The 13,864-nt window shown below is 38.4% G+C and overlaps 2 protein-coding genes across 7 annotated transcripts; one reads left to right on the forward strand and one right to left on the reverse strand.

The window, feature by feature from the left end:
* Positions 1-8,459: 8,459 nt before the first annotated feature.
* LOC149221784 (short-chain dehydrogenase TIC 32 A, chloroplastic-like) lies at positions 8,460-11,047 on the reverse strand. Its single transcript, XM_089383034.1, has 8 exons — positions 10,411-11,047; positions 10,058-10,289; positions 9,850-9,929; positions 9,578-9,734; positions 9,412-9,490; positions 9,226-9,313; positions 9,063-9,109; positions 8,460-8,842 (listed from the first exon to the last, which is right to left on the reverse strand). The coding sequence occupies exons 1-8, from the start codon at positions 10,529-10,531 to the stop codon at positions 8,675-8,677; spliced, it is 972 nt and encodes a 323-aa protein (XP_089239160.1). The 5' UTR covers positions 10,532-11,047; the 3' UTR covers positions 8,460-8,674.
* Positions 11,048-12,084: 1,037 nt separating this feature from the next.
* LOC149221785 (uncharacterized) lies at positions 12,085-13,650 on the forward strand. 6 transcript variants are annotated; one of them, XM_089383035.1, is made up of 6 exons: positions 12,085-12,303; positions 12,411-12,567; positions 12,776-12,883; positions 12,992-13,099; positions 13,317-13,418; positions 13,527-13,650. In XM_089383035.1, the coding sequence occupies exons 3-6, from the start codon at positions 12,874-12,876 to the stop codon at positions 13,613-13,615; spliced, it is 309 nt and encodes a 102-aa protein (XP_089239161.1). In that variant the 5' UTR covers positions 12,085-12,303; positions 12,411-12,567; positions 12,776-12,873; the 3' UTR covers positions 13,616-13,650. The 6 variants fall into 6 exon arrangements, 4 of the variants coding, with proteins under 4 accessions (XP_089239161.1, XP_089239165.1, XP_089239162.1 ...); XM_089383039.1 differs by having other exon boundaries at positions 12,411-12,457; XR_016248876.1 differs by having other exon boundaries at positions 12,085-12,567; positions 13,311-13,418.
* Positions 13,651-13,864: the final 214 nt, after the last annotated feature.

Below are 13,864 nucleotides of genomic sequence, written 5' to 3' on the forward strand. Positions count from 1 at the left end.
AGAGGAATCAGAAACATAAAGGTGTTTGGAGACGCTGATCTCATCATTCAGCAAGTGAACAAAACGTTCCAAGCAAGGCACCCAAGGCTGAAAGCATATAGAGATGAGGTATGGAGACTCAAAGATTCTTTTGATAGTTTTTATATCTCATATATCCCTAGAGTAAAAAATCAGCGTGTTGATTCCCTTGCTGTGTCTGCTAACATGTTTTTCCCTCCCATGCCTCCCACACTAGTTTATGAAGTCCAAGTAAAATATAGACCATCTTTGCCTGATAATGTCCAGCATTCGAAAGCTTTTGAAGATGATGATGAAGTGAATAGGTTTCTGCAAGTCATTGATGAATTCTATGAAATGCAAATTGACCAAGAGAATGAAGCCTTGGAGGAATTCCCCCAGCCCCAACTAAAGAACAGAATTGGACAAGATAGCATTGTTCAATTGCCTAGCAATTATATACCTAAAGGCCTGGTTCCCCTGGAGAAGCTGTTTGACCAGAATGACATGTCTTATAAGGCCGCCCAAAAAGAAGACCAATCTGTAGTCCATAAGCATAACATAGGAAGTCCAGATCATCCAAAGTATATAAATCTGTCCACCCATTTATCTGCTGCACAAAGTTCTGAATGTTGCACCTTGATGAAGCAGTTTGTTGATGTTTTTGCCTGGGATTATAGTGACCTCAAAACTTATAACAAAAAGATCATCCAGCATAAGATCCCCTTGGAGAAAGACACCCTCCCTTTCAAGCAGAAGCTGAGACCCATAAATCCTTTGCTCCTTCCCCTTATTGAAAAGGAAATCAAGTAGTTGCTAGCAGCCAAAATCATAGTCCCTCTCAGATATTCAAAATGGGTAGCCAACTTGGTAGTGGTGAGGAATAAAAGTGGAGAAATCAGGCTCTACGTTGATTTCATAAACTTAAACAAATGCTCTAAAAAAAACAATTATCCTCTACCCAAGATGGAGCATTTGTTGTAGAAAGTCTCAAGAGCCAAAGTAATGTCCTTCCTGGATGGATTTTTAGGGTATAACCAGGTTTCTATACATCCAAATGATTAAGAGAAGACTGCATTCACCACTCCTTGGGGTACTTTCATGTACTCTAAAATGTCTTTTGGGCTGATGAATGCTGGAGCCACCTTTCAGAGAGCTATGGATATAGCGTTTGTAGGAGAGAAGGATAAGTTTGTCCTTATCTACCTTGATGATATAACAGTATACTCCAGCAGCCATCAAGATCATTTGCAACACCTGAAGAAAGTGTTTTTGAAGTGCAGAAGGTTCGAGATATCAGTTAATCCTAAAAGGTCACAGTTTGTTTTAGAAAAGGGCAAAGCTATTAGGACACATTGTCTTTGCTGCAGGTGTCAAAATTGACTCAGAAAGAGTGAAAGCAATACAGACCTTGTCTGTCCCTAGATCAAAGAAGGACATCCAGTCCTTTCTGGGAAGAATAAATTTTGTGAGGAGGTTCATCCCTAATTTTGCAGAACTTGTAAAACACATCACCTCCATGCTGAGAAAGGGGTCAGAAATCAAATGGACTGATGCAGTAAAAAGATCATTTGAAGCCATAAAAAGAGCCATTATGGAAGCTCCCACTTTGATTAGCCCAAACTATAGCAAGGAGTTCCATATATTTTTGTTTGCCTTAGATGACACCCTTGCAGCAGTTCTGTTGCATAAAGATGATGAAGGTTCAGAACATCCAGTGGCATTCTTCAGAAAAACCTTAAGGGATGTTGAACTGAGGTATGACATTATAGAAAAACAAGCCTATGCTCTTATCAAATCCTTCAAAGCTTTCAGAATATACATCCTGCACTCCAAGGTAATTTCATATGTGCCCTCTGCTTCAGTAAAAGATGTCCTAACGCAGTGAGATGTTGATGGAAGAAGGGCTAAATGGATTGGAAAGATGATTGAATTCAACATAGAGTTGAAGCCCACCAAGCTTGTCAAAGGTCAGGGCCTGGCCAAATTGATGGCTAAAGAAAATTGCAGGATGCTGGACATAAATTTCATAAGCACAATTTCAGAAGATGGACAGACAGAAGAAATAGTTGCATCAGGGAAAAACCAATCATTCGCAGAAAATCTAACTTCTTGTGAATGGTATTCTATAATAGCTCAATTTTTACTGAAGTTAGAAGTCCCTCCAGGCTCCATGTATTGCATTCATGAAAACTTGTTGTATTGGAGGAACCCATATGGAATCCTTCTAAAGTGTCTGGACAGAGAACAATCCATGGAGGTCATGCATCAGTTTCGTTGCAGCATTTGTGGAGGACATCACTACTGGAAAACCATGGCCCACAAGGTCCTTAGAGCTGGGTATTATTGGGCCATGTCTTTTCATTTGTTAAATCTTGTGACAGGTACCAGAGGTTTGAAGGAAAAAAACAGTTGAAATCCCTGTCGTTAAAGCCAATACATGTGAGTGGTCATTTTTAGTAGTGGGGTTTGGATTTCATAGGAGAAATTAATCCACATTCCAGTGGCCAACACAGATGGATCTTAGTAGCCACTGATTATTTCACTAAGAGGATTGAGGCCATCCCTACTAAGAAAGTTGATCACCATGTGGTCATAAAGTTCTTGACAAAGAATATCTTCACCAAGTTTGGTTGTCCACATAAATTAGTTACAGACAATGCCACTGCCTTTAGGGCAAAAGAGTTGGTGGACATGTGTGACTCAATGGGCATTAAGCTAGTTCATTCCACCTCATATTACCCTCAAGGCAATGGTCTAGCAGAATCTTCCAACAAGAGCTTGATAAGGATAATTAAAAAGTTGTTTGAAGATAACAAAATGCATAATTGGGATTCCAAGCTCAAGTATGCATTGTGCGCTGATAGGGTGACCACCAAGAAATCCACAGGGAATTCCCCATTCAAACTGGTATATGGCACTGATGCCATTTTCTCAATTCAGTTAATACTCCCTGTGGCTAAGTTGTTGAAGGAAGAGCAGGATGAGGAAGAGGACATGGCAAAAAGGATTACTGACTTGGCAGAAGTACATCAGATCCAGGATCAATTGGTTAGAAGTCTGCAGCACATCAAAAGAGAATCAAGGAAGCCTTTGACAGGAAGGCAAAGACAAATAATTTTCAAGTGGGAGACTTGGTTCTTAAGTGGGATGCATTGAAGGAGAAGAAAGGAAACCATGGGAAGTTTGATGCCCTGTGGACCGGACCTTTTGTCATCACTCAGATCCAGGGGAACAATACTTTCATGTTGTAAAGTATGGAAGGAGAGACAGTTTTTTATGGCCCAGTTAATGGGCGATTTTTAAAAATTTATGTTGTTTAATGTCTTCAGGCCTTAATGTTGTAAATATGTTGTTTTATCAGGTTTCAGTGTAGACTTAATTAGGCTCCATGCCTAATGGAACACTAGGAAATTTTGCTGATCTAGTTTTTGTAGGAAAGGCAATGGTCTGCAGTTCTTGAGACCTCACAAGGAGGATCCCATCCCCAGAAGGAGTCAGTGTTAGCTCTACTACATAACTATGGTTTTTGAAGGTCAGAGATAAGCTTGGTTGGATTGGTTATACTCAAGAAAAAGCCCATGGTGGTCATTTTTCCCTTTTTTCTTTGCTCCGCTCACTCTCCTTCACCTCTGTTTCCTCTATTTTTCCTCTAAACCCGACATAAAACCACTTTTAACTTTAGCCCCAAGCGCAAAGTCTAAACCCTCATAAAACGATCCCATATGTCATTGTGCGCTCGCTAAAGGCCTTTCCTCGTTTCCCCATCGTTGATTTCCTCCCGTCGATCCAACAGCTCCCATTGCACCCGATAAAACAACCTGCACGATCAAATCCCCCCCATCCAATCATCTCTGCCAAGATCAGACGACCTTCGCACTTATCACATCCATAAAGTGATGTAACATTAGTGCACGATGAGAGCGGTTTTTCTCTCTCATCCACCGCTACGTGAGCGCTGAGTGGATTCACACAGTCTTGTCCTTTTACCGCTTTATGTCCAAAGGCGGTGCGATCAATACCGTTTACTGCCTAACCTATCCACCTGCTCGTTAAACTCCCGTGTAACTTCATCACCCGATCATCATTAGATCTGGCCACTTAAGATCTAACGGCCCTCATCCATCCCGCTCCCACCTCATCCGATACCCTCTGCCAAGCCATCTCTACTGTCCATTTCTTCGATCTGACGACCAGCTTTCCCCCTCATCCAACTCGTCCACTCGTCCATGCACTCCACGTCCCTTGACCACTCCGTCTGCCCGAAGGACGAAGGTGACCGGCTTACCAGTACCAGTCGCAGTTGCTCCTCAACAACCATATTTAACAAACAGCATGGCCAAGAGAGCGAAGGACAGAGCACGACCCTGTAGCTTCATTTATCAGTTATGGAATTTCACTGGTACGAATACTCCAATTGCCTAAGAGGACAGCACAACACCTGCAAAGATTAGATTCGTCCACTGAAGCAAGCAAACACAATCAGAGACTCCATTAGGCAGTTAAATGCAGTTGGTGGTCAATTATAACCCCTCCATACCTAGAATGACCCAAGTGCCCTGTAATGTAAACCTATAAATACCCAAAAGTAAGATGTAATCAAGGTTGATAGTTGGCATTTTGATTTAAAGTTCAACTTCTGGAGACTGTACATATTTTGACACTTGTAGTGTCTTGTCTTCATTTTCAGCTAATACAAGCTTCTTTTGTTGTTAACTGTTAACTTTCCATTCCTCTTCTGTTCCAAGCTGTGCCTGATATGTTGTATTCTTGAGCTCTTGATGTTTAACATTAGAATCGTTGTCATCCTATCTCTGTGTTAAAATCTTGTATGCATCATTGAATAGGTGGTTCAGGTTTCTTTCTATCTAATGCAGGAGAGTTGTCATCCTGTCTTTGCATTAGTAGACTAGATTTGCAGAGTTCTTTACTGGTTGCATCTGGCCATCACATGGTCTTGTGCATATGTTGGTGTGGTCAGTATTCTCCATATTCACCCAATCTTTAAACTGTGAGTAGTTGGTGGTCAAAAGCCTTGTAGTCTGGGGTTGTTTACGCATGTCTGAAGTGAAACAAAGTAGAAGACTTGGTTATGTGGCTTGGACAAGCATCATTCCTTCCATTAATCCATTGCAAAAAAAGTTGAATTTATATGTTACCAGGCATCTTCGAGCTACAACCTAGGAAAGTTTCTTGGAATCCTAACACATCCCAGGATAGGGAGGCCTTCTTCGCTGGGAGCACTTTAGGAAGATAAAAGAAACTTAAGAAATAATCTGCAACAAGATGATTTCATCATTCAACCAAAAATTACAGAGTATATGGTATTAATAGAACCTCCCCCTCTAACAACCCTTGACCTTGTTTTTACTTAGGAATTTATACAGAAAAATCATGGGCTAGTTGGAACTATTTTCCCCAAAAATGATTTGTCAAATCATGATTAATTTACAAAAAATGTCTTTGATACATTCTCAGCTGAAGATTTGACCACATAGAATTTATTTGGCATATAACCTCCTAAAAGTAACTTGATATGGTGTGTTTTGTTCACTGTTTGCTATGTTTGAGGCATAGATGGTCAATGGTGCAACCAAAAATTACCTTTTGAAAGAACCACACATATCTCCCAATCTGCACACTTTTTAGAGGAAATTATTACATGTAACCTAGTTTGGGATGTTCTGAACAAAACCCATGTTATAGATTTTCCAAATTATGCTCCATTTGCCAAAAAACCACATCTGAAGTTGATGACACAATTCTGCCTAACACAAGTTATTCAAATTGTTCATAACTAGATGCCTTCTAGAATTGACCTGGGTGTAATGTGAATATCATAAAACCATGTTGTCGATGCTAGAGACAAAACCCACATTTTGAAATTCTCCTTTGAGTCACGTAGATATGCCAACCTCGGAGGCTAGTTACGAACATGCATAAGAGTTACAAGAATTAACTAGACAAAATCGTCATTAGTAACAAATTGAGCATTATCCTCTTTAATCCATTAAGAGTAAAGGAAACCAATACTAATTAACCTTTGTAAGCTTGTTGTAATATACTTGCGACGAAACATGTCAAAAAAAAGTAATGGGTGGGTGATGGAATAAGGTAAAATTGGTTAAAAATAAGTATTTTAAATGACAAATTGTTGACTCAACAGTACGGTTATCAGGGTGGAGTGAATAGATTTAACATGAGGGAATTGAAATCCTCCTAACAACCAATGGTTTGACATGGATAAAACTTGCCTAGATGGTTGAACACTTTAAGAGAAATTCGATAACTAAATAAAAATAATTTTGATCAATGAGTAATGTGGTAATTTGGTGGAGTAGGTTTGTCAAAGCAAAGAAAATGCATTATCAAAGGAAAGGCTCTATGAGTAAGGAACGAACCACGAGGACACATGGTGGTTTGGCCACACGCCCAAAATTGAAGATCGAGGCTTGAAAAGTGGGGGGAAATCCTAAAAGAGAGAAAACAAAAGCAAAGGGGATGAAGCCAACATGGAATAAACTTAGTAAATTTTACTTGAGGGGCAACCAACATTCTAGGTAAACCTTAAAGGAAAGAAAAAAAATATGTGTAAGTGGTACCCATAAATTTTGTAACTCTAGGGAATATTCTAGGGTTTGTTGAGACATCAAAACCTACTTCCTATAAAATAAGGATCCACATCATTATTTCCCTTAATTCCTTTAAATTCCATGTCTTTCAATATGCTTAACACTAAAACTCCTGAGAGTGATATTTCCATAACTTGTTCAATAAGCATTAGGTGCATGTCATCTAGAGAATCCTCCTCAAATTGTTTTGGGCATGAATGTTTTAAATGCCCATATCATTTACACCATCAACATCAAAAGGGCATGTTTATAAAATGTAGGGCTTGTATGAAATAATGATTCCCATCTCTAGATTACCTTGATACAAAAGGGTGTCTCTCAAAACCAATTCCACCAAGATCATGGCCATGAAACCGCTCTCTAGTCTTCTAGTTCAATCATTCGTTGCAAGATATCTTCTAAGACAATTTCAAAATCTATATATTTTCTTTGCACCAAACTACAAAGATAAATGTCATAGTTTTTCCCAAAGAGGAACTTTGTTTGTTGTCCCCCTAAAGGGTGAATCACATGGTCCAATAATTAGTGTAAAGGAAGCCATTCTCTAGTCTTCTAGTTCAATTATTCCTTGCAATATATCTCCTAAGACAATTTTCAATAGCCCTATGTTTTCTTTATACCAAACTACATAGATAAATATGGTAATTTTACCCAAAGAGGAACTTTGTTTATCGTCCTCCTAAAGGGTGAAGCTCGCAATCCAATAATTAGTGTTAAAGCATCATTGTCCCAAAACCACAAGCCTTCTTTATTCTGGTCTCTATCTTACATTTAAAAAGGAAATTCATGAAACTCCTTACTCCTATGTAAAATAAAATATATAGATGTTCCATACCTTCTCCATCCATTCTTTCAAAGTCTTTTCACTAACTTTCCTCTCATGGATAATGAAAATTACCTATTAAAATTATCTTTAAATAAAATATAATTTTCCATTTAAAAATTAAAAATTATTAAATAACTTCATGATTTCCTTCCATAGCCTCACCATTTAAAAATTATTCAATAACTTCATCATTTCCTTCCTTAGCCTCACACTTATAACCCTCTTTCTTGTCAACTAGATATTATTCTTTCTTCTAAAAATATGTCCCTTTCTCAGTCTAAATATATTCCCCACCAACTTGAACATCTTTCCTCCATTGGACCTTGCATGTGTTCTTCAAAATCTAAACTCCCACCTTTTATAATAAACAATTTAACATACCTACCACTAAGAATTCACCCAACAACATATATCAACATCGAACTTGACTTTTCATCATATCCTTGTGTGTGCACCAAACTTATCTTCTTTGAGAGCCAATACCAGAGTTCAACTTTTCACAATCCATCCTAAATAAAGCCCTTTGATTAAAAAAGAAAACAACTTCAATATAAAAAAGAAGTTATAAGAAAATTAGTAAAGTGAAAGGTGAATTACCATTTTTATAAACATTAATTATATGCAGTAAAGTAAAAACCCAAAGGATTTTGCTGGTATGTCTCCCCACGGAAAGTTAATGTGCCAAAATCCACATAAAGTGTGGGTCTAAAAAAGTTTAGAATTAATTATGGTTTATTAAAAGGTACGGTGACAACTTTAAAATCTCGCATATTAGATAAATAAATCATATCTTAGTGACTCCGCAAAGGAAAATTCCTCGTATTAAATGAATGACTCCCGAAAGAAAAACTGATTTTCATGTCAGAAGCGTCCAAAATTATTTTCAATATAAATCAGAAAAAGATAACAGGACTGACGCGATATTCCTGAACGATTTGTGTGGTTGCCTGAAACTCTTTCATTTTCTCAAGGCAACAGGGGGCTGTGGTATCATCGGCCTAAGAAAAGCTGAAAACAAACAATGGAGATTTTAAAATTTGATCATATCGCAGTAAGTTGATTTAGATTAATGGGAGGGGCTTCAGAATCGATCCTCTTCCCACCAAGATCTTCAAAACTTATACAAGAAAAGTTAAAAATGCGAAGCCGTGGCCATGGTGTGCTCAATTGCAGGTTTTATGTACAGGTTGCCTATTTCATTTATTTATTTTAAAAAAGTTTATACATATGACGCTATCATAGCTTCGCTGTCTCTCCACAATTCCATAGCTTTATTTGGATCATTTGCAACGTTAGAAGCAGATACTTCATTGCAGTCTGCAAAGTATTTTCCTGATATGGCTTTCAAATTCGGATGAACTGCAACATAACAGGTTGTAGATGCCGCCTGTTACAGATATAGATTTAAAGGTAAGCTGCAAGTATTGTAATAATCATCGATAAACGGGTAAAATACGTCATTCTTATAACCCTGGTTTCCCTTGAATTTTTTTCGGAAATAAATAGTTTCTGTGAAAATTAAGGAATAACAGGTACAAGGAGCGAGTTAAAACATTTAAAGAATTCAATAAAAAGGCTATAGAAAGTAGCTGTATGAGAGATCTTACCTGAGAAATCGATTTGAGAAGTTTTGATGCAAGGAAGAAAACCAAATCTGCAAAAGGCGAAGCAATTCTTTCATCAATTTTTCGAAGAATATGATATTGAGCTGCAGGCTAGCTTCCAAGAAGAAAATACAAAAAATAATAAAGATAAACATATTACTGTTACCTGTGAGAAGTCCGTCGCGGTCTCTAGTAATTCTGGTCCTTACAATGCCTGGATGGATAGAATTTGCTGTCACATTGGCCTTCATTTTCTGCATTCGAGACGGAAACTTGTGTTAAATGTTTATTCCTTGTAAAAAAATTGTAAATTTGAGCGGTTATGGAAAACGTAGCTCAAGATTAAGGTTACCTCGAGTCTCAACGCAAGCTCTTTTGTGTGTAGAATATTTGCCAGTTTAGATTGAGCATATGCGCGCGTGGCGTCGTAACTGTAAAGCTTACAGAATTAGTATTAATTTTATCAGTAGCTGAACAGAGTCGAAATAGGGAACTCATAAAAGGTAGCGGAAAGAAACCTCTTGGGATCGTTTAACGGGTTAAACTGGATTCTTTCTTTCCCGGCTACCCAGCTGTGAATACCAGAAGAAACATTTACAATCCTTCCTTGAAGCCCTGTTTCGTTAGCTGTTTCGATCATTTTATCGAGCAACAGCCTGGTTAGAAGAAAGTGGCCTGAAAATAAGCACAGCCAGTCAGAGCAGCGTAGTCTCTTGAATTTACAGAAAATAGTAACCAAGTACTGCCATAAGGTGCAAGAGCTCTCACAGCCGTAATATTTAGTGCTTACCGAGATGATTAGTTGCCAAAGTCATCTCAAAGCCATCCTGAGAAACCTGGAATTCATGACAAAATTTTCCAGCGTTGTTTCTGCAAGATACACAGCTGCGTTAGTCACTACATGTCTTAAAGTTTCCGAATTGCTTTGTTCCGTTTCTGTGATATCTACCTGTTGAATACTTAAAGAATTTTTTGCTTGAATTTGAGCATATACTCACATAAGAAGATTGAGTGGTAAGCCGCAGGATATGAAGTTTGTGGCAAATCTTTTTATTGATGCAAAGGAGCTGAGATCCAGCTCCATCACTATGATTTCTGCTGTCGGTATCTCTTTCTGAATACGAGATTTCACATCTTCCGCGGCCTTCAGATTCCGTGCAGGAATTATCAATCTCGCCCCTCGTTTAGCCAGCACTCTTGCCGTCTCTGCCCCTATACCAGAGGTGGCACCTGTACATCAAACAGGTTTACATTAAGATTGCTTGCAATCTAAAGCTAATCAAATGAAGCAGACAATGCGGCTTATTATTTTAGAAAATAAAGCAAGGTATGAAGGGAAACATAACATTACCAGTTATTATTGCAGTTAAACATTGAAGGTTGCAAGTAGAGGTGACATCTTCAGCGGTAGATTTAGAGCCAAATCCACTAGGCCCTGCTGCGCCGATCAGGTACTTTATTGCTTCTAGCATCTTTCACGACCATAAAATTCTTATTATTTTCCCACAAACACTTCACACTGTTAACTCTAGATGCAGCCTGAGACTTGCCTATGGATTTCCTCACAAGCGCTGTAATTTAAAGGCACAACAGAATCTAAATGATTAAACTGTATATCGATGTCAAATCTACTTTGCAGGCCTCAAAAAATGGTCCAGTCTTCCAACACCTTAAATCTCTATTCCCTTTTGTTCGTGTCTACAGCCGTAAGCCTTACAATAGCGTTTGTGTTTGCCTTTAACCATGTCATGGATGAGACAGAATTTTGGTTGTGTCTGTAAATTTGTATTAGGGGTTTGATTTCGGTTAGGAGGTGTGAAATCAGTCTCTGGCCTCATGCATTGCACATGCATGAACCGATTGAAAAAACAGGCAGCTGCCAACCCTGCATTTGTCTATTTATGTCAAGAAGTTTATGAAACTTCATCGGAATGTGAACCCAACGTTGATAAAATGATGATTGATGCTTAAAAATGGTCGTGGAGTGTAATAAAAACTGAGAACTTCCATTTCTCTTACTGTCTTCCTTGTCTGCTTCTGGTGTAGACATGGTAGGCCGCCATCTGCATGACAAAAAGAAAGGACAGAAAAAGAGAAGCTCTTGTGCCCCCACACCATGCCTTTTTTTAATGCGGTCTGTGCTGGGCCCAGGCATTGGAATGCATTCGTGCTCAACTTGGTGTCGAGAAAAAAAATCTCCATCGCTTTTTTTCTAAGCGGCTCAACACCTGTCACTACACCTACTTCACTGCAACCAGCCGCATATATTCAATATATCCATTAATTACACAGAGAAGTAGTACCTGTCTGATATATTCGGCGCTTATCCGATATAATTAATAGTTAATTACACGTAGAACTAGTACATGTTTCATCTATTCAATATAATTAATTTCACAGAGTAGTACAGGTAACCGGAACCGATTTCGTAAATGACAAAAACTTTTATGATTTGGGCATGAGTTATTTTTCTACCCATCATCAATCAATATTTAGACATTTTCTACTCCTAATCAATCGATATTGAGACTAACAAGATCTTCATATCGGATCTTCCCATCCACTGAACATTTAAAAATTGCCTTGCCTATTATTGGATCGTATATTTAAAATGCGTTCGTGCATATTTTTCTACCTCTCTGAACAGTTACCTAACCATGATTTTCAGGACTTTTTTTATGAGTGTTTGGGCAGTGGGCTTGAACATGTGGAGAGTTGGTGACAAGATGAGACCTGGCCCACTTTTGTCTGATGCATTTGGCATTACCTGTGTGTCGCTGTCAGGCCTGGAATTTGACGTCCTGTGGGACGTATTTTTGATTTTAGGACGTATTTGACGGCAGCAAAAAAATCTTCCACGTCAAACCTGACGTGCGATATACTTTTCCAATTCGTCATTTTGACGTCCACTTTCATAAAGAAAACGTAAATATTTATAATATCTGTAACCGGGAGTATGGGTCTGATGATGGTACAGTTGAGATTTTCGGAGTTTCTGACCATAAACAATAACGGTAATAAACCAAACGTCCTTCAATATAAACGGTGACAGAGATGGTGGGATCGAACAGCCCTGGCAACAGGTTCAACGACTCTGCAATAGGGATAAGGGTTGCCGATTCCGCGTGAGAAGAGTTTTGACATGTGAGCCATCATTTAATAGCGCTTTATCTTGGAATTTCTAATTCGTTGCAACTGCAGGCAAAGGAGAATAATTCGTGGCAATTGCAGCAGGTTCAGACAGGTTAGTGGTAGTTGACAGGCGCATCAGGCGCATCGAAAATTTCACCGCTGCCAAATGGTATTGAATTATTTCCCACTAAACCTGCTATAATGCGTGCTAATTGACAGGAGCCTTGAGGATTTCAATGCCACGAAGAGTCATGGAATTTGGACAGGTGAGTGCTATATTAATCGCTTTCGTCTTCTATGTTACAACATGCCCAAATCAGCGAAGGGAAGTAAAATTATCAGGACTGAGCAAGGGGACTATCGAAGCTACAGCTAGGTCAGTTTTAGTCTCAGAAGGGAATGCATGCATGATGAGTATCCCTTAATATTTTCATTATTTCTCAGCGGAAATATAATAACCCATGATTGAAGCTTCTCTGGTTTAATCAATCATTCACGATATTGAAACTTTCGGAAACCCAGAAAATTATTTTCTGCAATTGTTTCTTTATCAATATACTGTCTGACCTTTTGTGTGTTTCAAGCGTAAGGGAAACGTACTGGGAACAGAAGCAGCCACAAACGAAGTGTTAAGATCCCCATCAACCTTTCTGTAGAGCACTTGGCTTCTCTGGAGGCAACCATGGTTACCTGTATGTATTTTCTCTGTCAACGATCCTTGTTCCAACTTCCAATGTTTCATTGTTGAAAGCCATTAAAGTCGAAATATTTTATATCTCAATCCCCATTCTAAACTGCAGGGGAGGTAGATTCAAACGCGGATGAAACTAGTATCGACACCGACATTGAAACCGTTTTTGAACCGGTATGCATATCCTTGGAATCGGGACTATCGAAGCTACAGCTAGGTCAGTTTTAGTCTCAGAAGGGAATGCATGCATGATGAGTATCCCTTAATATTTTCATTATTTCTCAGCGGAAATATAATAACCCATGATTGAAGCTTCTCTGGTTTAATCAATCATTCACAATATTGAAACTTTCGGAAACCCACAAGAAAATTATTTTCTGCAATTGTTTCTTTATCAATATACTGTCTGACCTTTTGTGTGTTTCAAGCGTAAGGGAAACGTACTGGGAACAGAAGCAGCCACAAACGAAGTGTTAAGATCCCCATCAACCTTTCTGTAGAGCACTTGGCTTCTCTGGAGGCAACCATGGTTACCTGTATGTATTTTCTCTGTCAACGATCCTTGTTCCAACTTCCAATGTTTCATTGCTGAAAGCCATTAAAGTCGAAATATTTTATATCTCAATCCCCATTCTAAACTGCAGGGGAGGTAGATTCAAACGCGGATGAAACTAGTATCGACACCGACATTGAAACCGTTTTTGAACCGGTATGCATATCCTTGGATTCTTGACCTTTGAAAATTCTTCTAGTTTATGTTTAAGGGAGGATCTATGTATTGAAATATTCCTATTGATAAAAAAATTTGTAGTTTCTTCAGAAAGTTTGACTTTTAATGAAGTATAATAACTGTTTATTATTACATAACTTTTCTGTATTTTCTCTAGATGATTTATTTATAGTCCAAGATTTATTTATAATTTCACTAGATAATTTATTTATAGTCCGTGGATTGTAAGTTTTTTGCAAAAATTTTATTGTT

The sequence above is a fragment of the Pinus tabuliformis genome, chromosome Q (assembly GCF_031772625.1).
Source record: "Pinus tabuliformis cultivar Carrire ecotype Pingquan chromosome Q, CPIR1, whole genome shotgun sequence".
Taxonomy (NCBI): Eukaryota; Viridiplantae; Streptophyta; class Pinopsida; order Pinales; family Pinaceae; genus Pinus; species Pinus tabuliformis.

Bases quoted from the DNA above. Each gene is read 5' to 3' on its own strand.
- LOC149221785 (XM_089383036.1), top strand. The intron at 13,100-13,316 runs GTCAGTTTTAGT...TTCAAGCGTAAG, and splicing joins ACTATCGAAGCTACAGCTAG to GGAAACGTACTGGGAACAGA. The intron at 13,419-13,526 runs GTATGTATTTTC...TCTAAACTGCAG, and splicing joins GGAGGCAACCATGGTTACCT to GGGAGGTAGATTCAAACGCG.
- LOC149221784 (XM_089383034.1), bottom strand. From the start codon at position 10,531: ATGCTAGAAGCAATAAAGTACCTGATCGGCGCAGCAGGGCCTAGTGGA. The intron at 9,491-9,577 runs GTTTCTTTCCGC...TAAGCTTTACAG, and splicing joins CCGTTAAACGATCCCAAGAG to TTACGACGCCACGCGCGCAT. The intron at 9,110-9,225 runs GTAACAGTAATA...CGCCTTTTGCAG, and splicing joins CCGCGACGGACTTCTCACAG to ATTTGGTTTTCTTCCTTGCA.